The following is a 27001-nucleotide window of genomic DNA, read 5'->3' as shown; positions in this document are numbered from 1 at the left end:
GGCAACGAGGAATTGAAACCAAGGCCTAACCAACCTGTAACAACCCTGCCCAAAACATCCTAAAACTCAATCAAGCGGAATTAAAGGACGACAACAAGAGAGATACAACTACCAACTTCACAGAACTAAGTCTGGAACACAACAGAATAGTAAAGGGACAACCGGGATCGCTATAGCCCCTCCAAGCTAACCAACAAAAAAAAACTGAATTTTGGGAAGTGCCACATTCATCCACAATCATTTGGAAAATCAAACCAAACAATTTATTTTGGTCAAATTTATTTATATTTTTTCAAAAAAATCAAAAAATAATTTAAAAAATCAAACCAAACCGCTATATCATGTATTATTTTTAATATGCATTCAATAAAATTAATAATTTTTATAAAAAATATTAAATTTGATATTAGAATAATTTGAAGACATTTTATCATAAAATACTAACATCTAATTTTATAATTTTGTCATAGAAATTTTAAAAAATTTAATGAGCTGAATTTGTAATACATATAATAGCATTATAGTAGAACTTAAAATTTCCTCACAAAACTTAAGAAAATTTGAAAAAGTTTTTGAAATGGGTATTGAACGAAGGGACTTATCGTCACTTCCGCTTTGTGACTGTCCACCACCATTGAAAAGGAAAATCTTAACATTATGTTTTAATAAATTTTATTTTGATTTATATAATTAGAAATCATTATTAATTGCACCGTGCCTTCAGGCACGGACATACACTAGTTATAATATATGCATGAAAAGAGTCTTAAAACCTTCCAATTAATAGTCCATAGAAATTTCCTAAGTAAGAAGGACAAAAAAAAAAATAAAAAAAAATGGCACTTTAATGGGTAAGCCTGTGATTCACATGGACAACTATCCAAAATTTACTACATAGATTTAACCACCAACTTAAATTTTCTCCCTAATTTTTGGCCATTATAAATTATCTCTCTCTATTTTATTTTTTTTGTATGTTTAAGAGGAAAAAAAAAAAGAGTAAATAAATTAAATTTTTTTCTTACTTTTCAGAACGAGCCAAAATGAGTTTTTTGATTGAATTTCATAACAAAGCCTCTATGACCTCTAAAAAGTGGACGAGGGTTACTATTTCACATAGGAAATAACTTTGTCCTTAAGGTCCCTAATGGCACAAGTTTGACCAAATCAAATTAACTTATCTGTAATTGTCCATAAATCTGAAGAATTGGATCACCAGTTTTAAAAAATTAAGAACAATGTTTGAAACCTCTATTTGTATATTGTCCAAATCAATCGAGTTTTTTCAACTCAATGGAACAAATATTTAATTATCTACAAAACTTACACTATGATTTAAGATGTTTGTATGACTTGTCCAATTTTGTCCAGTCTCACTGAATAAGAAAAATATTTGATAGAATGAATTGTTTTTTTAAATGTGTGATATATCTGTCTACTTTATCAAAATACTAAAAAATAGATCAAGATTTATGAAAAGAAAACAAAATAAGTGTTTTTAAAATTGGTCCCGCTTGCATGCGTACGATTAAATCATTGCCTAAAGTAACGGTTGTGCAGAGTCATTATTATCATTTATTTATTTATTTTGAGTGAATGCCTTTTAAAAATTGATCATATTGAGGGAGAGAGGCCCTTGCCACAATGGTAAGGTTGTTTTATTATGCTGATAATAATATAAAATAAAATAAAATAAATCTATTATAATTCGAGTGTTATGGATTCAAATCATAGAAACAATGGGCTTGTTTGGTTTGTTTTTCATATAAAATGTTGGGAAAATTTCTCTACAAACAAATTTTCAAGAGTAATCAAACTAAACAAATTTTTCCAAATAAATTTTTTATAATTTTGTTTGGTTACCTACTTTCCAAAATAACTTTCTCTCTCATACACATCAAATTAATCACTTTTTGTAAAACTCTCCCCCCAAAACAATTTTCCACAACCATTTATGAAAGAAGGCAAACCAAATAAGTTTTCGTACTTTTTATCTAAAAAACACTCTAGAACACAAACCAAACACACCTCTTTAAATACTTAATAATACGCATGCATAAATCTGATCTTCCTCTAAACTCTGCCATGACTGTAATATTTGGAATTGTCTCTTTATAGATCTTGTAAATCAAAATGGGTCACTAGCTAAAAATCTTGTAGTTTTGTCATAAACAAACAAAATTGATCATAAAATTGACTAAAAATACATATATACGCATAAAATTTTATAGAGTTTGTTACTATTTTTAAAAATTTTATCCATCTATATACATTTTGTGTACAGTTCTACAACCATTTTTGTATTCTTAGACTTATTCAAAATCTGAAGTTATTGTTGCTATGTGATTCAAAATTTATTTTTCGACACTAATTCAATAAACATTTTTGTATAGGACATCTATACATGTGTATGAATTCCAGAAAGGATCATATGAACAAAGCATATCCAACCTAAAAAAGAATGAGAATAAAAAAAGACCAATGAAAACAAAGAATTAAGACAAGAAGTATAGTTGTTTTGATGTTTTTTTTGAATTAAGACAAGAGAGCAATGACAACAAAGAACCTTCATGCAGAAAAGATAAGAGTCTCCACATAGGAAGTAAATAAAAACTCTACGTAGAGATGAAATCTCAGCTGTTGTTTTATACGAATAAAAATGAGAGAAAAAAATGAGAAAATAAACAAACCAAATAATGGAAATTCAAATTCAAATAAACAAATTCACAAAGTGTTTGCCTAAACAAATTCAAATAACGAACATAAAAATAAAAGCAAGTTAATTTACAAAAATCAAATCAACACTGAAATGTTATCAAAACAAAGAAGAAACAACATGGAAAAAGAAAAATTTACATTTACCGTGCGCAATAGCATGATGTTAATCGTAATAAATAATGGAAAAAGCAGAACACATGAGTTCCATAGATAGTTATGTCCAAACAAACCAACATTCTTTATGTGTTGTAAGCTTTTTTTTTAAAAAAAGCTAAAAAATCCAAAACAAAAGCTTTATTTTAACTCATATTTTAATTAAAAAATGAATAATGATTGTTGGATTACAATTACTGATTACTTAAATAAAGTTATTGCCTCACAAGTAATTGTAATTGAATGATTTAAAATTCATATAATTATTTTAGAAGTAAAATTCGATATATGTATATTGTTACTATTTTAATGTTTATTGTTTCGTTGAAGCAAGTATATGGCAACTGTTCCAATTATCTTCTACTGGGGGGGAAACATAATTCGGGATCCTGATGAAAGTGTGACATATGATGCTGAGCCAAAAGGGATATATGGGGTGCAACTTGGCACCACACTTAGCAATTTGGAGGAGATGTTTATGTCCAAGGTGGCAAGTTACGGGGAAACTGTCCGGTTGATCTTCAAATGTAGATATCCTTATTGCCAGTGGCAAGCAACCAGCAAATACAAAATATTACCGATCAATGACGATGAGGCGTTGAACACCGTATTAAGTATCGGTGGAAGTTTCCAACCACCAAATTGTTTGGAAGTGTACATTGATAAAGAGGTTGTACACAATGTCCCTAATATGACACAGATGGAAAGTTCAAATCCGTTCACTACATTGCTGACACATGGGATTGACACGACAGCATTTCAGTCTCCTATGTATGAATCAAATGAATGTTATGCAGTGGGCTACACACAACAGACATTTCAGGGCCATGGTGTAGAATCTAGTTCACGTGGTGGATATGAGACTGAATTTCACAATAACACAGAAGATGTGCCCATCTACAGCCATCATACCACTCTAGTTGAAGTTGCTGGTAATATGGCTGAAATGGTGAATTATGTGTAGTTTGCTGACAGTGACATGTACGGTCCTGATGTCGCCCTAGACAATGATGAGAATGAAACGTGTGATGAAGAAAATTTATTGGGTGGATTAGATGATGATGATGAAGAAGATGATGCCGACGCTCCCGTTGACCTTGACAATGCCCCCATTCCACCTAGACCTGAAATCCCTTTCTATGAAAACGTCCACATGGGTGGTGATTTTGACATTAGTAACCGCGATGTCGTTCCCCGTAACCGAATTTGGAACGCTGAAAATCCAGAGTTGGGCAAAGGGATGGTTTTCGTTGATAAGAAGCAACTCGTACATGCTGTGAAATTGTACCATGCAACAAATAATCGAGAATATGAAGTCGTAACCTCCAAGCAAGACGTTTGGGTGTGTGCTTGCAAGCACGATTGCAGCTGGTGGTTACGTGCATCTCTTAGTAGGAAACATGGTCTTTTTGAAATAAAGCAGTATAGGGGTCCTCACCATTGTTTATACCCACGAATGAACAGGGACCACACTAATATTAGCTCAAGTTACATTGCTTCTCATCTTTTGGGACAAGTTGTGGTGAGTATACAAAATAAATGTTCACACACATATATATATATATATATATATTTGTTTGTTTATAGTGTGCACACCAAAATAATCTGACTCATAGGTATTGTCGTATGCAGAATGAACCTGATATGCCAATTGAGAATGTCATCGAAGATATCAAAAAGACCATGAACTATAGTATATCATACAAGAAGGCGTGACATGCACTTGCAAAGACAATTAGAATGGTATTCGGGGATTGGGATGAATCATATAGGCTGTTGCCTAAATTCATGAATGCATTACAAACATCTAATCCTGGCACCATCGTGTAATGGAAGCATAGATATACTGGAGGTACAACCATTATGCCCATCTTCCACTTTGTTTTCTGGTCTTTCAAACCTGTCATCGATGGATTCAGATATTGTAGGCCTATTATAACCATAGATGGTACATTCTTATATGGGAAATACACTGGTGTGTTGCTTGTAGCAACGATTGTAACTGCCAATGGCAAAGTATTACCGCTTGCATTCGCTGTTGTCGACAGGGAGAGTTTAGAGTCTTGGTCGTTCTTCATTTCAAATATCAAGGAACATATTGTCATGGACCGACAGGGAGTGACTTTGATATCTAATCGAGCTGAGAGTATTTTAGCTGCTGTGAGGTGGCATTGGCTGAATCCCTTTCTCCAATTTGGTGGATATCATCGGCACTGCCTTCGACATGTTTGTAGTAACTTTAACACTAGGTTCAAAAATAAGGAGCTGAAACAACTTCTATGGAAAGCAGGGAGTGCTCATCAACGACGAAAGTGTAATGGTTACTTAGAACAGATACAGGCTATTAACCAAGATGCCATCAATTGGGTTCACAAGATGAATCCTGTGGAGTGGGCCCTTGCATATGACGGTGGATATTGATGGGGGGTATTGACCAGCAATGATGCAGAGTGCTTCAATAGCGTCTTGAAAGGTGCAAGGAACTTACCTATCTCAGCTATTGTTGAATTTACATTTCGACTGCTCGTAAAATATTTTGACGAGATGGGAGCCCAAGCTGAAATAGATGTACGAAATGAGTTCCAATACCCTAGAGAGATGAAAAAAACTATTGAGGATGGCATCGCAAGGGCAAAATACTTTCAAGTTGATATTGTATGACTGGTTAGTTTGTAATGTGAACTAAAATGTTCTTATTATGTTGTTAAGTTAATTACACCTAAAAACATGAACTTGATTAGTTTGTATCAATATTGTCTGATAGGCCCCGTCGCGTATTTGAGGTGCAAACATCTTTTCGCCATAGATGAGGTCGCAATACACAGATTGTGCGGATGAATCAACCCACCTGCAGTTGTGGGAAATATGAGATAAGACACTATCCATGTTCTCATATGCTCGCTGTAATGTCTGAATGCGGTGACAATCCATTCGAGTACGTTGATCTAGTATATAGGCTTCCTGTATACATGAGGGTTTTGGAAGCTAAATTCAATCCAATACCGCATGAAGATTATTGGGATGATCCGTAGTGGACCTTAATGCCTAATGTACTTCGTCTGCGAGAAGTAAAACGAGGTCGTACATCTATGTCTCGTATTCCGAATGAGATGGATATATCAGATAGGCGTTTGACCGCTCGTTGCAGTGAATGCCAGCAGACAGGTCATGACAGGCGAACATGTTCGGCGTGACTTGGTCGATGAAGACTATGTAATACTTACATATTGTAATAGATCATTTTTTAATTCTTGATTTGTAATAGATCATTTAATTCTTTATTTTTTAATTCTTTATTTGTAAACGGGGTCGTACATTTAAATAGATCATTTTTTATTTGTAATAGATCATTTCTAATTTTTAATTCTTTATATATTGTAATTGTTTGATTTCCTTGAAAAAATTTACAACTAACATACTAAACAAATAAATTAAACTAAAAATATGTATTCAAAAACATTTAATTATACCACATAGGCCTAAGTTTTTTTATTCTCTACTTGATTGAAAATATCTATTACAAAATTTTAGTGAAAATCACATAGTTCTTCTACCATTTTAAAATTTATTATTTATGAATAAATTTTATATTTTCGAATGCTGAAAGCATTTTTTACATTTACAATTTATCAATCAGATCTACGTAATTTACAAATTTTATACTTTATTGGAACTTTTACCATTACAAAATCAATAATGAAGTTTTGTCAAATATGCCATAAATGTAATTAGCAACCTCTTATTGAAAAAAAAATTCTCATTAAATTTTTTCCCAAATATTTATGTACAAAAACTATCCACATGTTTATACTCATTATTAAGCTTATGTAACTGAGACCCTAAAATTATTTTGTAAAAGATTTCTATATTAGTTATAGTATAGATAATGGTAGGTTCTGTTGAATTGCTTATCATATTTAATGGCACAAAAATTGATACTTTTAGATTTTAGTGAATTGCTTCCATGTTAGTGGCACAGAAATTGATAATTTTAAAATAATCGATCGCATTTGTTTTTCAAGTCGTCATGTATGGAATAATTAAAGTTTAATTGTTATAGTTAAATTACATGCTCACCAATACAGTTTTTTGAAATAAAAATTAATTACATTTTACTGAATTGTTTCCATATATGGTGTCACACAACTATAAATTTGTAAATAGTTGAGCATACTTTTCATTTACAAATCGTAATTTATGGAATAATTACAGTTTTACTGTAACGCCCTCAAAATAAACCCATAAATCATACATTCTTGACATGCTTAAACATAAGAGAATGAAACATAATTACATTTCATCACAGTATTCATTACAAAATGTATTACATGCTGACAACAAAAGTAAATGCCCTATAGGCTTACAACTTTCCAAGTCAACACTTGGTTACAAAAAGGAGAGTACTAACTCTACACAAGATAAGCCCTTGGCTTGATATACATGTAATACAACAAAAAGAACGACAAAACAAGGTTAAACAGCCTCAAGCCTCCCAAGCTACGTCCTTGGAGGTGGCATGCTACCTGTACCTGAAAATGATGTCCCATATAGGGTGAGCCAACGCCCAGTAAAGATATGCTAAGCATAATATGAGCAATAACTAAAACATTAGCATTTGATAAATGTTTAACTCACATAAATCAATTCACAACCCATTTCAATTACATGACAATTGTGTCCATGTTTCATTTCATTTTCCATTTCTTATCCAATTTCTCAATTCATAACTATGGCTCAGAACCTGGCCAAACAATTTAAATGAGATTACATCTCATATCAACAGTACTTCCATTTTAATTGAGATAACAACTCAAATTAAACACTTCATACTTTAAATTAGATACACATAATTGCTGTGTCAATCTCAAATAAAACACTTCCGTACTTCATACATGATACACAGATTTGCTGTATCAATACTTCAATAGATACACATTTTTGCTGTATTGATGGAGTCCATCCCCTATCTCCTCCCAAACAATATCCGGTTTAGGAGTCCATCCCCATATCTTCCCCTAAACCGTGGAGTACATCACCTATCTCCTCGTATACAATGCAATGTATATAAACACATATCATATACATAATCAATCAATATATAAATTTGATGTATTATTCCAACCGTCATATCCGATGACATATTCAGTTGATTAGTTTTAGTTTGCCTGATCATCATGCATTGTCTATAACAATCAAGACTATCCTCCACCAATAGCCCAAAGCAGCTATTTCTAAACAGATAATAAATGCCTCAACAGATATATAATTTCAACATTTTCAAAGTGAGCGATTAATAAATCCAACTCCACCATTCCATCGCATAATGAGCCAATTTCAATATTTCCAACTCAATTTCACATTTCCATAACAATTGCCATTAATTACACTAATGACCCAAATATACCCAAACATGGCATTTTCTTCCATTTTTCTCAATATTGACCCAAAGGTCCAAATATTATCAACAACATCAATAACCTCCTTTTTAGACCTAAAACACATATGTTTGAATCAAAAGAGCAAAAACCCCTCTTTCCAATATAACACATTACAAACCCTAACTTCCCAAATCAAACCATTTATACAAAAAGCTCAATATTTAGGTTAAAGCTCATAAAGATGAGTAGGAATCCCTACCTCGAAATGAAGAGCTCAAATGAAGAAGATGATCAAAACCCAAAGTGCTCCAAATCCACAAATTTTCGGATTGATAGGAAGCCCTCAACAAACTCTACACTTTTTACAAAGGGACTAAGGTGGGAGATCACTCAAACTAGATCAAACCCTAGACAGAAGGTGAAATGTAGTGAGAGAAGCTCTCAAAAATGGGTTTTTGAAAAGTAAGAGAGAGAAAGAAATGTAAAAAGTGATTTAAAATCACCCAGCTACCAACTGATATACGACTAGTCCGCTCGAGCGGAGAATAGGACGCTTGAGCGTCAAGCACAAATAACTGGATCCGCTAGATCACAAAAATGCCCGCTCAAGCACCAAGACACAATTACAAAACACACCCGCTCGAGCGCAAAAGAAAAGCCGCTCGAGCGTAGATTACACTCCTCTAGTACTTTTACAGACGTCGAACACCCGCTCGAGCGCAAAGGTAACCGCTCGAGCGTGACCCGCTCGAGCGTGAAAAACAACCCTGCAGTAGTTTTGTAGAGGCAAAAAATGCTGAAAGTGTGTAAACTCTGCACGAGCGCAAAGGGACCCGCTTGAGCGAACCACCAAAAAACTGGGCAACAAGGAATGGGACTAAAGCTCAACCAACCTGTTTGAAATACGCCCAATATATGAAATTGAAGGATGACAACAAGACATCTACAATAACTAACTCCACGGAACCTAAGTCCAGAATACTGTTAAACAAAGAAGGGAAAATCGGGATCGTTATAACTGTTATGATTAAATGAGACTTTTATTGTTATGATCTACTATTTCACTTGTACAGGCTTTATGGCACATCTACCTGATGAGGTCCCACTATTCAGTCATCTAAATCGGGCTGACAGTATATGAGAGGATCCGGTATGCAATAACGTTTGTTGGACTTTACGCTTATAATGAAAATACCCTGCATTTTGTTTTATATTACGTGATAATGCTATAATTTAAACTAGTCATTCGGTTATGCAGGACGAGGCACGTACCGTGGTGACATGTCGGCGGGGAGATTCTGGCCTGTGGGAGCATCCATTGGACCATAGAGTCTTGCAGTGTCTACTACGTGCGGGATTCTATGGTGTCTATCGTATAGGCCATATCAGAATGGACCACCCACTCATCACTGCTTTCGTTGAGAGGTGGCGCACAGAGACTCATACATTTCATTTCCCGATCGGGGAGGCCATCGTTACATTGCAGGACGTATCTGTCTTATATGGTCTCTGGATTGATGGGCAAACAGTTACTAGAGCTGAACCATCATTGACGAGGGAGCAGTGGATAGCCCTATGTGCTGAGCTATTGGGAGTAGCACCTACACCTGCAGACTTACAGGCAGGTAGACTGAGGGTGAGGTGGCTGTCTGAGCAGTTTCAGGGCCATCTTCCAGATCAAGCTCCAGATGAGTTAGTACAGCAGCATGCCCGAGCATATATTTTGTGGCTTATTGGGGGGGTACTTCTCCCTGATAGGTCACAGAACCTGCTTAAGCTGATGTACTTGCCACTGTTGAGAGACATTGATGCGATCGGCCAATATAGCTGGGGCGTCGCGGCTTTGGCATGCTTGTATAGGATGCTATGTCGAGCATCTCGGGTGGGTGCGAAGGAGATCAGAGGACCCTTTGTCTTGCTACAGGTTAGTAAGAATTTTATTACATGTCAATTCATATTGTATGACATATATCAGTATTGTAATTGTGTTCAAATTATTGCAGATTTGGGCGTGGGAGAGATTGATTCGCATTGCCTCGTCTAGGCGGCAAGTGGTTGCTTCTGGTGAGGTTCCCATCAGCTAGGGAGACATGCAGTTGCCAGCCGGATCTTGAGGTACCAGATGGAGGGTTGACATGGGCCACGAGGTCGTATCGACCCACGTAGTTGTCGTGTATAGAGACCAGCTTGATCGGATGATAGAGGGCGAGGTATGAAATTTAAATACCTAAATTTTAATTGTCATATAGAGTGTATATGTTCATGAGCGATTTTTAATAGACTTGTTGTTATTGTAGTTTATCTGGCAGTCTTATGCTGGGGTCCTCAGTACACTTCCAGACTATTGCCGACTAGGTGAGGAGATATGGATGGGGAGAGTGCCACTCATTTGTTTTGACATGGTTGAGTGGCATCTCCCTGATCATGTCCTCTGACAGTTTGGTCGGGTCCAGTCCGTGCCGGATCGGTGCGACACCGAGTGGCGGTTGCATGCGACTGATAGACGTGGCCGAGCCGGCACTGATTGGAGTTTGTTTCATATGTGATATATACAGCTGTGGGATGCCTGTCGCGACAGTATTGTACAGGCTGACTGGAGCGATGAGGTCCTCCCCTCTTCGGACCCTTACATGTTGTGGTATCGGCGACATACACACCTACTAGTCGGTAATCCAAGCCACCTGTCTGAGTCCGGATATCAGGGACTTGGGCCTTCTCTCGAGACATTGGTGAGCATCATAGTATGTGTTAGATAATTGTTAAGATCATAATTGATTTACTTTCAGTCAACTATAACCTAATACATCTGAATTTTTGTTTAGGTGGCTCGAGCTGGGAGGTCATATCACTTGGTTGAGGACGCCCTTTTCGGACGTGGTGGATAGCATGCGATGTAGGCCCTTGAAGAGATCCGAGAGTTATTGTACGAGGGGATCCAGTATGCCCATCGACTAGATCGTCTGCATTTTGGCCACTATGGTGTACACAGTATAGCAACTGCTCCAGACACATTAGTCCCATCCACGTCAGCGCCAGCCATAGCAGGTCCTTGGACTTCAGTCACCCCACCGCATGTTACCCCATACATTTCTCCAGATTCCCCACACGTACATCCTACCCAGCATGCTGACCTTGATTGGACACTGCCCCGATACATGCATGACGTTGTTACCTCACCCACCCAGTTACCACTTGCTTTTCTGGAGACTAGTTCGACCGTGACCATGAGTACACATGATGCAGTTCTCACTGACATCTCCCACATTGAGGATGAGGCCCATATTGAGCCCCCCTAGAGCGCGAGGTAGAGGCCGAGGTTATGGTCGTGGCGAACGTCTCAGCCGAGGTCGGGGTGCGAACAGAGGCAGAGGTTGAGGTCCAGCTGCAGATCATGATACAGTTGCACCAGATGAGGGAGTTTCACAGCTCACAGCAGTATCCGATCTTCAGCCAGATACAAGATCAGGGCTAGCACATGCAGGAGAGGGGGGTCACATGCAGGGGAGGGAGTGCCAGATATTCAGAGAGTCTACTGCAGGAGACCGAGAAGAGAGGTCCACGGTCGGGGTTGTGGGACTGGGGGTAGGTTAGGGCATTAGCAGGTGTGATATGGAGTGTATAGTTTTTTTTTTTATTTGTAGTAATTGTTATAGTTTTTGTAAATCAAACTTGTACAGATGATGTAAATGTGTTATGCTTACTGATTCGAAAATATAATTTCACAATTTTTTATTCTTACTTATTTTGATGAATCACACAAATCTCTTTCACATCTCTATCTCTCTCTGATTCTCCGCAGTCTCTGCATTATTTATAGTAATTTACGTTTTTTCCTGAAATTTACAAATTGAGACAATCATTTATAAACCAAAATAATTATCAAACAAGTTTTCATGATAGTTTTTAAAATTTGGTAAAAATGTCTTCAAATTAACAAATAATCAAATAAGTTACCAACGTAAGAAATGACTTATCAAAACATTTGTAGGCTATGTATGGTTTGATTTTTATAATTTTTTTTAAAAAATTAAAAATTAATTTGGTTAACAAATAAAAAATAAAAAATCATTATAATTTAAGGGTAAAAAATAATTATTTTTTTTAACTTTTGGGCAGGTTATATATATATATATATATATGTATGGTTGTTTCAAATTAATTTGTAAAAAATTATTTCTAACCACTCGAAAAATAAAAATTATATAAAATTGATTTATATATTCAAAAATTATTAAAATTATATAGTTGATTATTATTTGCTATTATAGATTATTATTATATATATTTAATATTGGTCCCAAATTTATAAAATAAAATTTATATATATTAAAAAAATGAGAGTGTGGTGCGTGTGTGTGTATGTGTCAGAGAGAGAGAGTGTGTGTGTGTGTGTGTGTGTGTGAGTGTTTGTGTGAGAATGAAAATGAAGAGTGAGTGTAACAGTGAAAACGTGTTTTCAAAAGACGTTTTTATGATTTCATTAAAAGCGCGGTTCTTAATCACGTTTTCTGGAAAAAAAAAAAATGTATAAAATTTATTTTTTAGGGTTTAGGATTTATTTTTTTTAAAATTGAAGTTAAAATAAATTTTAAGAATTAAACTATAAATCCTAAACGCTAAAAAATCCTAAAATAAAAATAAATCCTAAATCCTAAACCCTAAAATAAAAATAAATAAATTTTAAGAATTAAACCCTAAACCCTAAAATAAAAAAAATAAATTTTATCCCTAAATACTAAGGTAGCGTTTGGTAACGTTTACGTTTTTTGTTTATGTTTACAAGAATTTTATAAACTGGTTTTTGTTTATTTTTAGAAAAACATAAATTACAAATGCGTTTGGTTTGAACAAAATGTTTAAAAAAATTTAAAAACGTAAAATAAAAAATATGTTTGTTCAGGCCTAAAATATTTATATTTATTTTTATTATTTGTAACAATGGGATCATACATATTATAATTGAAAAAAAAATAATTGAAATAAAAGATTAACTGAAGAAATATTAATTTTTAAAAAAATTATTTGAAAAAAAATTATTTGAAAATATTGGTCTTAATTTCATATAGTTGATTATTATTTGCTATTATAAAATTTATTATATATATATATATATATATTTAATATTGGTCTTAATTTTATAAAATAAAATTTATATATATTAAAAATTATATTGGTTTGGTGTGTGTGTGTGGGGTTTGGTGTGTGTGTGTGGGATGAGTGTTTGTGTGTCAGAAAGAGAGAGAGAGAGAGAGAGAGAGAGAAGAGAAGAGTGAGTACGTAGAGTGGCTGGTACTGAAAGCGTTCTTCAAAATAACAATAACGGAGAAAAAACAAAGGTATTATGTGTGTGTAAAATTACAAGAACTCTTCAAAAACAATTGAAATATCTCCCTTCATTGATAAGTCGTGGATAAGCATTACAAATCCATTACAAGATAAATGGTTTGGTCATTCATCCAAACAATTTCATTCATTATCATCATCATTTGACATCTCAATATCTGATTCATATATAACATCCATGCTCCAGGCGAAGTACTGGCGTGCATCATCCATTAACCCATCTTCGGCTCGCTCATTTGCGGTCATCATTAGTAAGGACCTTTGCAAACGTTGGGTTATGCAATTAACTTCGTCGCGGATACGATGCAATGCCCTTTGCAACAATTGTGGAGTGTCAGTTGGCATACGCATGGCTAACTAGCGAGGAAATTTAATATTAACTTCATGACATAACTCAACGAGAACGTTTGCTTGAGTTATGCGAAATTCCCACTCAGCTCTCATAGTGTTGACGGTGGCATGTGAGTAACGCAAATTTGGATTTAATGGGTATTGAAACTCATCTCCATCTGCAATCCAATAGCGACCCATTGCTGAATATTGATCAACCACCGTATATCTCATGATGATATCACTCGAAATAGCTATAAAACTTTTGTTGTGGTATGATGCGATATTTATACCATGTATACACATGGTAGCTGTTTGTGTGCAATTATAATAAACAACTATGCATCAGAGTTGTCACGTCAACTTTTATGACCTGAACAACTATGCATCAACTTGATAGGAGTTGTCAGTTCGACTTTTATTTACTACTCAGTGCATATCTGAAGGTTATAAGCAAAGTTCAAATCTTCTTGGAAATGTAATTTAATTTTTCCGCTTACAAATATAATTCAATTTATTTTGCCTTGACAACATATTTAATTTCAGTTTTTACCTTACATATTTCATTTAATTTAATTGGAGAAATTTGACCAATTTAATTTGAAGTTAATTATGTGTTGATTTAAGTCGATGTTATTCTTATTTGCATACTAGGCCAGGTTTTATTTGTAACACTTTCAAGTTACGAAATGACGAAAAACCCATTTACTCTAACTCTACTACAAATTAATCTTCAATACATTCTAACTGTATAATTTTTTTTATCTTCAACGTTTATGAATCTATTTGGCGCTGCATAGGGTGGCTTTTTAAACACAAAGGGTCTAATTGTTTTGTTATTTTGTTTTGACACCCCCTCAAATTTTTTTGCATAATTCACATGGGCACAGTAGGTATGGTACGATAATAAATTGTAGCTCGGCGCAATAATACATCCAACATTTCTCAGTGATGCTCGTCAGTGACTTGAACAGACGTAATAATTTGTATGCTTTGTTTTTCCCTCAGATGCTATGTGACTTTGTGCAGCGATGCAGTGATGCATGTGATGCATGTGACACTGTGCAGTGATACAGTGATGCATGTGACTTTGTGCAGCGATGCAGTGATGCATGTCACTTTATGCAGTGACGCAGTGATGAACATGACTTTCTGACTTTGGCATGCTTGTATACTTTGTGAATTTTTTCCTCACATTACGTGATGCATGCGACTTTGTGCAGCGCAACTTAGATGCTTCGTTTTTTCCTCACATTTCTGAATTCATGTAAGTCACATTAATACGACCACATGGAAATAATGTTGATAAACAATTATATAAAGGACTGAAGGAGTTAAGTGTAATTTACCGAATATAAAAAGAAGCAGAAAATGAAAAGAGGAGAAAAGGGGATGACTGTGAAGTTCATTAAGTGAAAATAACATAAAATATAGGCTGCAGTGCCAATCTTGTTACTTTTTATCAGGTGACCATTGCACTCTGTTTCATAGTTGTTTATGAACAATATTATTTTAAAACAAAGAAAATTAAAGCCGCTGTTTCATTTTATGATTTCATTTATAAATTTTTGAAAACCTCAATTTGTACTAAAATCGTCAATTCGAAGTGACTACTTACTGTATTAAAAAATGTAAGCACGAAAAATAGTTTCATGTGGCGATGTGACAACTCACTACATTACTGATTAATTTGACAACTCACTGCTTGAATATGAAGGGATTGCATTGTGAAAAGGATGGCCTACAATTATGGTTTTATCTGACAACCACGTCCGTGACTACATCAATTCAGGTACACAAAGTCACAGGTACTCAAGATTGCATGAAGGAGAACAAGATCAAATAATATCACGGGTATCACTTCTTCCATAGTGCTCCAACTCAATTATCGTCACCAGATCATCTGTAGTTAACCCCCAGTATGATGTCTATAAATAGCACTACCCCCTATATGATATTTGTTCAAGTCATAACAATAGTAATATACCTACAATTACTATTATTATTAATTTTTTTTTTATTTTATGAACAATGTCTTCAAGGGGTGCAGGAAGTTCACGCCGGCAAAGAAATTTGAAAGTGTGGCTGCTACCTCCATTTACTTATGACTACAAGAGCGAAAAGTACTTGAGTTCGAAGGATTATTATGCTTGTATCCAAGCAGAATGGGCGTTCAGGGTAACGGAGCAAGAAAGATTGTTTAATGATCTACGTAACTTTGGGGCACCGGTACCTCATTGTCGTTCATTGACCATGGCTAGACGAAATGTGAGTGACTATGAAAAAATAGTTAGCAGAATTAAGGAGGAGAACAACAAAATGTTGATGCGGAGATGTCGACATTTCATGCTTCAGTTAGCCCCCGAAATGGCAGAAGCAAGCAACAGAGATTTGACAGTGATTGAGCGAAATAATGTCTTAAACAATGAAAAATATCTCTCTGACTACTACGTGTTAGATGAGGAATGAGAAATCAAACACCTTTATCTTTCATATATGTTCGTATGTTGTGTCGTATCTTTGTTATTGGAGGGTAAGACAATGTTGTTGTTTATAGCGATCCCGGGTTTACCCTTGTTGTACAGTGATCCGGACATGTGTCCGTGGATGTTGGATGTTGTTTATTATCTTGTTTGCATCCTTTTTACTTTGTATATTGAGTATGGGATGTGTTGGGCAGGTTTGTTACAGGTTTGTTGTGCTTGGGAGCCTAGTGTTGCTGCCCAGATTTTTGGTCCTTCGCTCGAGCGAGGAGTTTGTCGCTCGAGCGAGAGTAGTGTTGCCCCGGTTCTGGACCTGAGAGTTGTAGTTTCTGGCTCGAGCGAGCTTTTCGTGGCTCGAGCGGTCTGGGTTTTTCTTCGCTCAATCGAGAACTTCTTGGCTCGAGCGAGAGTTTTCTGTGTCTGGTCGCTCGAGCGACCAATCCTTCGCTCGAGCGAGAGTGTTTTATATCAGCGGACAGCAGCATCTAAAACATCACTTTTTCACTTCTTTTCTTTGAGCAAACCCTTAATCCGGCACTCTCTCTCTCTAAACTTGCACTCTCTTTAAGATTTGATCTCCCTAAGGTGTAAATCTAGCCTAGGGCCTTTGTTAAAAAGATAGAGGGCGTTGAGAGCTTCGATTTAATCTGAAAAAGTTTGGATTTGGAGCAAGTTGATCTTGGAGTCTTCATCTCCTTTTTGGCTTAAACTTCAAGGTAGGGATATCCTACTCCTCTCTATGGGTTTTGTCTTTAAATTTTGGTATTTTGAGATGTTGGGCTTGGTTTGGTAATTTTGTGAAAGTTTGGGGCTTTTGTGTAATTTTACAAAAGTTGGGGTTTTATTCATAATAAACCTAGATGCATGTTTGGCATAGAAAAATAGAATGATTGTTGAATCATTGATGAAAATGGGACCTAAGGGTTGAAATGGTAATTATGGAAAATGGCCTAATTACATTGTTTAATTAATTGGGATAATTAATTGGTGAGAAATGAGGAAATGAAATGTTGATTGAATATCCATTTGTGCATTTATTTTCTGTTTTAGAAATAACTGCTTTGGGCTATCGGTGGAGGATAGTCGAGATTGTTGTAGACAATGCATGATGATTAGGTAAACGGAAACTAATCAATGGAATGTGTCATGGAACTTGACGGTTGATAGAATACATTAATTGTGTGTATTGTGTGATTGTATATAGAACCAATGTGTTTATATACGTTATGTGTAGAGGAGGAGATAGGGGATGTACTCCGCGGTTTAGGGGAAGATAGGGGATGTACCTCTAAACCGGATAGGTATTGGGAGGAGATAGGGGATGAACTCCGTAGACAGAGCTCATATGCTTGTCTAGAGAAGTGAAGATAGAGCTCATATGCTTATCTTTGTGAAGTGAAGTGTGGATACAGCTTGTATGCTTATCTGTGGATATTGTTGATATACATATCTGTTGTGAAGTGTGGATACAGCTTGTATGCTTATCTGTGGATATTGATGATATACATATCTGTTGAGAATGTGGATATAGCTTTTATGCTTATCTGAATGTGAGATATAGTTTTTATACATATCTGTGGAAATGATGATAGAGCTAGTATGCTTATCTGTTGTTAAAGGGAAAATGAAAAGTAATTGGGACTTGTAAGTCGTTGACATAAATATGTAATTTATGTGATTGTATCAGTGTTGACCAACTATCAATTGCTAATGTTTTAGTCATTGTCCATGGTTGGTTTAGTGTATTTCTACTGGGCTGTGGCTCACCCTATATGGGAATATCATTTTCAGGTGCAGGAAGCATGCCACCTCCAAGGACATAGCTTGGGAGGCTAGAGGCGGACATAGTGTAGTTGTTTTACTTTTGATGTATTACATGTAACTTCAAGCCAAGGGCTTAATGTGTAAACGAGTTAGTACTCTTTTGTTGAAACCAAGTGTTGACTTGGAAAGCTGTAAGCCCGTAGGGCATTTTGTTTTGATGTTAACATGTAATACTTATGTAATGAAACTCAATGAAATAAAGGAATGTGGTTAGTTTATATGTAAATGCATGTCTTATCTGATGGGTTTAATGTTATTATTTTGAGGGCGTTACAACTTGGTATCAGAGCGTACCGGGTTCGAATACTTTGGGTACGTGGGAAGTGATTAGGATCACAATGGGTTTGTCTCGCTTGATAGAGACTTAGATGTAGTATCATATGCTATGTGCTTAAATGCTAACATGCTTATGTGACTATGTGGGTATGGGATTTAATTTCTAGGATGTTGATTGGATCCTTGAGTTTCTGGGAGTCTTGTTGGAAAAGCACTTGATCAATGCTATTTCTAACCGGAACTCTAGTAACGCCTCGGGACTATCATTATCCGGAAATGAAATTCGTGAGTGCTTATGTGTTTATGTGCTTATGTGGAGTGAATTACAGTTGTCCACGCATTAGGACGTGAGTGTTTAGTTTCGGCACACCTATGAATGTGCTAACGTTCTGTGTCACCTTTATTAGGATGTCAGGACGAGGAAGAGGTGCTAGGCGTGGTAGACCTGCAAGGCAGGAAGTACCGTCACAGGGTGAGATTCCGGCAGTGCAGGAGGGAGTTGGGCAGGCCAATGTGGCCGAGCCAGTGGGTCAGCAGGCTATGGGTGCCTTGGCCAGAGAGATAGCGGGAGCTTTGGGTATTCTTAGAGCTGGGAATCAGGCAGCTGAGACAGGGCCTTCCTTCTTGAAGAGGGAGTTCTTTCGGTGTAATCCGGACGAGTTTATCGGGGATCCTAAAGAGCCGCTTAAGGCAGATGAATGGCTCGAACAGACAACGAAGACGTTTGAGATGCTTGGCATCGAGGACGGAGCACTGAAAGTGACCTTGGCATCCTTCCAGCTGAAGGGAGATGCGGGTCAATGGTGGAAGTACGAGAAAGCTCGTGTTGGTGGTACTTGGGAGGCGTTTATAAATGCTTTTCAGGAGAGGTTTTTATCAGCAGCAGCTAGGGAGAAGCTGAGGGATCAGTTTAGTCGGCTTAATCAGCAGGGCTTGTCAGTGGCCGAGTTTGAGGCTACTTTTACCAGTCTGTCTAGGTTTGCACCTGAACTGGTGGCGTCTGAGGAACGCCGTTGCTATGAGTTTGAGCGGAAGTTGAGGCGGGGCCTCAAGTTGAGAGTTGGTGGGTCTTATATTCGAGACTATAGACACCTAGTGGATGCTGCAGCTCATATGGAGCTTATGATGCAGGAGGAGGATGAGGGTCAGAGAGGCTCCAAGAGGAGCCAGGATAGTCAGAGTGATGGCAGGAGACAGAAGGGTAATAACCCTCAGCAGTCTCAGGGTGCAGTCTCTAGATCGACCTTTCCAGTGCCTAGTGTAGGCTCGGGGAGAGGCAGTCAGGGAGAATTCACTTGTTACAAGTGTGGCCAGCTGGGTCACAAGGTTTCGGTCTGCCCGCAGAAGGGTGGGGGTCAGAAAGCTGCTTCTTCTTCAGCTAGACCGCCGAGTCAGAGTTTGGGCAGGGGGCAGCTCTTGACTTGTTATCAGTGTGGACAATCTGGGCACATGAAGAGGTTTTGCCCACAGTTGAGTGCCACTTCGGGAGCGTTTGGTTCTAGGCAGACGCAGGGTTTTCAGCCAGCTCAGTCTGTGCAGGCCTCGAGGGCCAATCCGGGAGCTTCGTCATCCCAGTCTGTGCAGCAGTCTTTTGCTCCGAGAGGTGAGCAGGTAGACCAGGGGCCTACGGGGCGCGTGTATGCTGTTACCGCGCAGGATTTAGTACCAGCTCCATCAGTAGTGAGAGGTACTTTTCTGTTTTGCAACTCAGTTGCTAGTGTGTTGATAGACACGGGTGCATCTCATTCTTTTGTATCTGCTGCATTTGCATCTGTTTTGGAATTGGAGTTAGCACAGTTAGCATCTCCTATTTGTGTGGTATCGCCTTTGGGTGGTGAGTTGATCCTGAAACAGGGTGTTAGAGGATGTGATATAGAGGTCGCCGATTATAGGCTTCCTTTTCCGTTTGTTGTCATGCCCATGAAGGGTTTTGATGTTATTTTGGGTATGGACTGGTTATCGTCATACCGGGCTGTTATTGATTGCTACCGCCAGAGGGTCACGTTATGTACCTTGAGCGGGGAGTGGTTCCATTTCTTGGGGGACCGGGTTGGTAGTGTTTTGCCACCGGGGTATGACTCGCGAGGGCGAAGTGAGCTTAGTAGTCTACTTGTCAGCTTTGAGAGTGGTGAGAGTGGTGAGACCCAGGCTGTGTTACCGAGGGTGGTTTGTGAGTATTCGGATGTTTTTCCCGAAGATCTTGTTAGTTTGCCACCTCACCGAGAGATAGAGTTCTCTATTGATTTAGTGCCCGGCACGGCGCCGATTTCTATGGCACCTTACCGTTTTGCTCCAGCAGAGTTGGTTGAGTTGAAAGTTCAGCTCCAGGAATTGCTCGATAAGGGCTTTGTTCGCCCTAGTGTTTCACCGTGGGGAGCACCGGCCCTCTTTGTTAAAAAGAAAGATGGTGCCTTGAGATTGTGTATAGACTACCGGAAGTTGAATCGGGCTACGGTTAAGAATAAGTATCCTATGCCCCGTATAGATGATTTGTTTGACCAGTTGAAGGGTTCCCGTTGTTTCTCTAAGATAGACTTGAGATCGGGTTACCACCAGTTGAGGGTCAGGGATGAGGATATTCCGAAAACGGCATTCCGTACGCGGTATGGCCATTATGAGTTTCTGGTGATGCCATTTGGGCTTACCAATGCACCGGCAGTCTTTATGGACTTGATGAACCGGATTTTCCGGGAGTTCTTAGACCGATTTGTGGTTGTTTTCGTGGACGATATCCTTATCTATTCGTCTTCTGAGAAGGAGCACGAGGCACACTTGAGAGTAGTGCTTGAGTTGCTTAGAGCTCATAGGCTGTATGCCAAGTTCGGGAAGTGTGAGTTCTGGCTGGGGGAAGTCAAATTCTTAGGCCATGTGGTATCCGGGGAAGGGGTGTCTGTTGATACATCCAAGGTTGAGGCAGTGCAAGATTGGGCACAGCCTAAGAGTGTATTTGAGATCCGCAGTTTTCTGGGATTAGCTGGGTATTACCGTCGGTTTGTGAAAGATTTCTCCAGGTTAGCGTCACCGTTGACTAGACTGACTCGGAAAGGAGTCAAGTTTGTGTGGAGTGAGACTTGTGAAAAGTCGTTTCAAGAACTGAAAGTTAGATTGACCACCGCTCCGGTGTTGATTATTCCGGAGAGAGGGTTGGGTTATGCGGTTTATTGTGATGCCTCACGAGAGGGTTTGGGTTGTGTGTTGATGCAAGAGGGGAAAGTGGTAGCTTACGGCTCACGTCAGTTGAAAATACACGAGAAGAATTACCCCACACATGACCTAGAGTTAGCAGCTGTGATCTTTGCCTTGAAAATCTGGAGGCACTACCTTTATGGTGAGAGGTTCGAGGTATTCTCGGATCATAAGAGTTTGAAGTATCTGTTTACACAGAGAGACTTGAATCTGAGGCAGAGGAGATGGATGGAGTTCATCGAGGATTATGATTTTGAGTTACATTATCATCCGGAAAAGGCCAATGTTGTGGCCGATGCCCTTAGTAGGAAAACCATTAGTGATGTAGCTTGTATAGCCATCCGGGAATGGGAGATGTTGGGAGCACTTGGCGAGTTTGATTTGCTACTGGGCGAATCTGTTGAGGCTGCGGCCTTGTTTTCTGTTGTTGCGCAGCCTACACTTGTGACTAGAGTGTTAGAGGCACAGAGAGGTGACCTTGAGGTAGAATCCCTCCGAGAGAAGATCTCCAGTGGGAAAGTTGAGAAGCGTTTGACGGTGTATCCCGACCTGAGTGTGAGATACCGAAACCGTTTGTTTGTACCGGAGTCTTGCCGAGAGGAAGTACTCCGAGAGTTTCACCATTCGCGCCTTGCGGTGCATCCGGGAGGTACTAAGATGTATCAGGATTTGGGTCGCCAGTTTTGGTGGCGGGGTATGAAGAGAGATGTGGCTGTTTTCGTATCGAAATGCCTTACTTGCCAGCAAGTGAAGGCCGAGCATCAGAGGCCAGCGGGTTTGTTGCAACCCTTGCCTATTGCCGAGTGGAAGTGGGAGCATGTCACTATGGACTTCGTTGTAGGTCTTCCGAGGACTCAACGGGGTAGTGATGCTATTTGGGTGGTTGTAGACCGGTTGACTAAGTCGGCGCACTTTATTCCTATGCGCGTGAGAGATTCGGTAGATCATCTTGCCGACTTGTATATTCGGGACGTAGTGAGATTGCACGGGGTCCCAGTGACGATTGTCTCAGATAGAGATCCTCGTTTTACTGCTAGGTTGTGGCAGAGTTTGCAGAGTGCACTGGGCACTAAGTTGACCTTTAGTACGGCTTATCATCCTCAGACTGACGGGCAGTCCGAGCGTACTATTCAGATCCTCGAGGATATGCTTCGGGGTTGTGTCCTGGACTTCAGTGGGACGTGGGAGAGGCACTTGCCATTGGTAGAGTTTGCCTACAACAACAGTTTTCAGTCTAGCATCGGTATGGCACCGTTTGAGGCCTTGTATGGCCGACCGTGTAGGTCTCCAGTTTGTTGGGCCGAGGTGGGTGATGCACCTTTGTTGGGTCCGGAGTTGGTTAGGGAGACGACGGAGAAAGTTGAACTTATCCGTAGGAGGCTTGTTACAGCCCAGAGTCGACAAAAGAGTTATGCCGACCGTAGGAGGAGGCCTTTGGCGTTTGAGGTAGGTGATCATGTCTTTCTGAAATTATCACCTAGGCGAGGCCTGATGAGGTTTGGGAAGAGTGGGAAGTTATCCCCTCGGTTTATTGGTCCTTTTGAGATCCTTGAGAGGATTTGTGAGGTTGCTTATCGATTAGCCTTACCACCGCAGTTGTCCGGAGTGCATGACGTGTTTCATGTGAGTATGCTTCGGAAGTATGAGCCAGATCCATCACATGTGTTGGATTGGACTGATTTAGAGGTAGATGAGGATGCCTCGTATGAGGAGAGACCGGTTCGGGTCTTGGATAGGCGGGATCAGGTCTTGCGTGGCAAGACCATTCCTTTGGTGAAAGTCTTGTGGAAACATCACGGAGTGGAGGAAGCCACTTGGGAACGTGAGTTGGAAGTCCGAGAGAAATATCCGGACTTGTTTGTTGATATGTAATCTTGTATTTAAAACTTTACATTTTGTTGAACTTAAGAGCTTTTATATATATGTCTTAAGTTGTGAAACATTGAAAATGTTTTGGTTATTGGAAGTATGTTTTGGAACTTGCCTCATATGGAAGTTGAATGTAACATTATATGTGTTAAGTATATTGTTGACATTGGAAAGTTAGTGCATAATGTTAGTGCATGTTAATAATACATATGTATGTGATATGTCTCTTGTTAAAGGGATGGGATGACCGGTAATGGGTCGAATTGTTGAATGTTAAATTGTAACATTGTTTAAAATGGAGGAAAATCTGTTTTTTTGAAAACTTGTGCTTAATTTCGGGGGCGAAATTCTTTAAGGGGGGGAGGTTATAGCGATCCCGGGTTTACCCTTGTTGTACAGTGATCCGGACATGTGTCCGTGGATGTTGGATGTTGTTTATTATCTTGTTTGCATCCTTTTTACTTTGTATATTGAGTATGGGATGTGTTGGGCAGGTTTGTTACAGGTTTGTTGTGCTTGGGAGCCTAGTGTTGCTGCCCAGATTTTTGGTCCTTCGCTCGAGCGAGGAGTTTGTCGCTCGAGCGAGAGTAGTGTTGCCCCGGTTCTGGACCTGAGAGTTGTAGTTTCTGGCTCGAGCGAGCTTTTCGTGGCTCGAGCGGTCTGGGTTTTTCTTCGCTCAATCGAGAACTTCTTGGCTCGAGCGAGAGTTTTCTGTGTCTGGTCGCTCGAGCGACCAATCCTTCGCTCGAGCGAGAGTGTTTTATATCAGCGGACAGCAGCGTCTAAAACATCACTTTTTCACTTCTTTTCTTTGAGCAAACCCTTAATCCGGCACTCTCTCTCTCTAAACTTGCACTCTCTTTAAGATTTGATCTCCCTAAGGTGTAAATCTAGCCTAGGGCCTTTGTTAAAAAGATAGAGGGCGTTGAGAGCTTCGATTTAATCTGAAAAAGTTTGGATTTGGAGCAAGTTGATCTGGGAGTCTTCATCTCCTTTTTGGCTTAAACTTCAAGGTAGGGATATCCTACTCCTCTCTATGGGTTTTGTCTTTAAATTTTGGTATTTTGAGATGTTGGGCTTGGTTTGGTAATTTTGTGAAAGTTTGGGGCTTTTGTGTAATTTTACAAAAGTTGGGGTTTTATTCATAATAAACCTAGATGCATGTTTGGCATAGAAAAATAGAATGATTGTTGAATCATTGATGAAAATGGGACCTAAGGGTTGAAATGGTAATTATGGAAAATGGCCTAATTACATTGTTTAATTAATTGGGATAATTAATTGGTGAGAAATGAGGAAATGAAATGTTGATTGAATATCCATTTGTGCATTTATTTTCTGTTTTAGAAATAACTGCTTTGGGCTATCGGTGGAGGATAGTCGAGATTGTTGTAGACAATGCATGATGATTAGGTAAACGGAAACTAATCAATGGAATGTGTCATGGAACTTGACGGTTGATAGAATACATTAATTGTGTGTATTGTGTGATTGTATATAGAACCAATGTGTTTATATACGTTATGTGTAGAGGAGGAGATAGGGGATGTACTCCGCGGTTTAGGGGAAGATAGGGGATGTACCTCTAAACCGGATAGGTATTGGGAGGAGATAGGGGATGAACTCCGTAGACAGAGCTCATATGCTTGTCTAGAGAAGTGAAGATAGAGCTCATATGCTTATCTTTGTGAAGTGAAGTGTGGATACAGCTTGTATGCTTATCTGTGGATATTGTTGATATACATATCTGTTGTGAAGTGTGGATACAGCTTGTATGCTTATCTGTGGATATTGATGATATACATATCTGTTGAGAATGTGGATATAGCTTTTATGCTTATCTGAATGTGAGATATAGTTTTTATACATATCTGTGGAAATGATGATAGAGCTAGTATGCTTATCTGTTGTTAAAGGGAAAATGAAAAGTAATTGGGACTTGTAAGTCGTTGACATAAATATGTAATTTATGTGATTGTATCAGTGTTGACCAACTATCAATTGCTAATGTTTTAGTCATTGTCCATGGTTGGTTTAGTGTATTTCTACTGGGCTGTGGCTCACCCTATATGGGAATATCATTTTCAGGTGCAGGAAGCATGCCACCTCCAAGGACATAGCTTGGGAGGCTAGAGGCGGACATAGTGTAGTTGTTTTACTTTTGATGTATTACATGTAACTTCAAGCCAAGGGCTTAATGTGTAAACGAGTTAGTACTCTTTTGTTGAAACCAAGTGTTGACTTGGAAAGCTGTAAGCCCGTAGGGCATTTTGTTTTGATGTTAACATGTAATACTTATGTAATGAAACTCAATGAAATAAAGGAATGTGGTTAGTTTATATGTAAATGCATGTCTTATCTGATGGGTTTAATGTTATTATTTTGAGGGCGTTACATTGTTCATCTAACTTACGGATGTATTTCAAGTATTTGTTATATGAACCTGAAGTTTATGAAATAACTAGATTTATAAGTATTTTATTTATTAGTTCATGACTTTCTTTATTGAATTGCAATGAGTTAATAAATGTTCTGGATTAATGAATGGATTAATGTATGTTGAATTATGTGAATACTTAAGGTTATTTTTATTTATTTTTATTTTTTTCAAACATGATATAGAACTCCATTTTTCGTACCCACTTTATAGATTCAGTTATGTGTGAAGAAGATGGTTGGTTGATAATCAAATAATATTTAATTATCAACCAATCATCTTCTTGACATATTTATAAAATTTTGAAGTATTTCAAACAAATATTTACATGTTAGATGTTTATGAAGACATTTAAAAAAACTTAAACTTATTTCAAAAATTTGTGGTAATAATTTTTTTTATGATTTTTATGAGAGTATTTTATGAAACCCAACTCGGGAGAGAGAGAGACAGATAGAGAAAACAAAATTAAGGTTTGTGCTTTCAAAATTGTAGACACTAGGAGTGTCATGAAAATTTACCCCTACTAATTATCCCACAAAATGAAATTAAAATAGAAATATAATATCATGAATACAAGTAAACACAAAATCACAACAATGCTGCATTGTATAACAACAATATATTGTACAAGTTCACATTACAAACATACAAAACTTAATGCACCATCTATTCTAATAGAACATGGAAAATGATAGGGAGAGGAAACCAAATGCATTTTGACAGATAAAACAGAATTTGTTAGCTGGAGAAATAATCTCAAAGCCAAGTGGTTGGTCTAATTAGGGGACTAATAAAGTTACGACAGACGAACTGTCACATTCAACAGCACAAAAAACAGAACAGGTAGCTCAGTCAAAAGCTTTCCTTAACTGGGGCCCGTCAAATAGTGATCCTCTAGGTAAAGAATTTCAATCTCCATCAGGAAAGAAGAAAGAGTCGCCTTCCAATTCTTGGAAGTCCAGTAAAAAAGATGACTCTGGTAAGGAATGGGGGGTTGACAA

At 38.0% G+C, this 27001-nt stretch overlaps 1 protein-coding gene across 1 annotated transcript in view; it reads left to right on the top strand.

Moving 5' to 3' along the window:
- LOC114294489 (serine/threonine-protein phosphatase 7 long form homolog) overlaps positions 1-10684 on the top strand; it is a 31566-nt gene extending 20882 nt beyond the window's left edge. Inside the window, exons 2-5 of the mRNA XM_082918551.1 lie at positions 9323-9348; positions 9508-10173; positions 10253-10318; positions 10547-10684. Coding sequence (XP_082774677.1) covers positions 9323-9348; positions 9508-10173; positions 10253-10318; positions 10547-10684 — 896 coding nt within the window. The remainder of the gene's footprint in view (positions 1-9322; positions 9349-9507; positions 10174-10252; positions 10319-10546) is intronic.
- Positions 10685-27001: the final 16317 nt, after the last annotated feature.

The sequence above is a fragment of the Camellia sinensis genome, chromosome 3 (assembly GCF_055761805.1).
Source record: "Camellia sinensis isolate YWXY chromosome 3, ASM5576180v1, whole genome shotgun sequence".
NCBI classification, from domain to species: Eukaryota; Viridiplantae; Streptophyta; class Magnoliopsida; order Ericales; family Theaceae; genus Camellia; species Camellia sinensis.
This window is presented reverse-complemented; position numbering and strand designations above follow the sequence as displayed.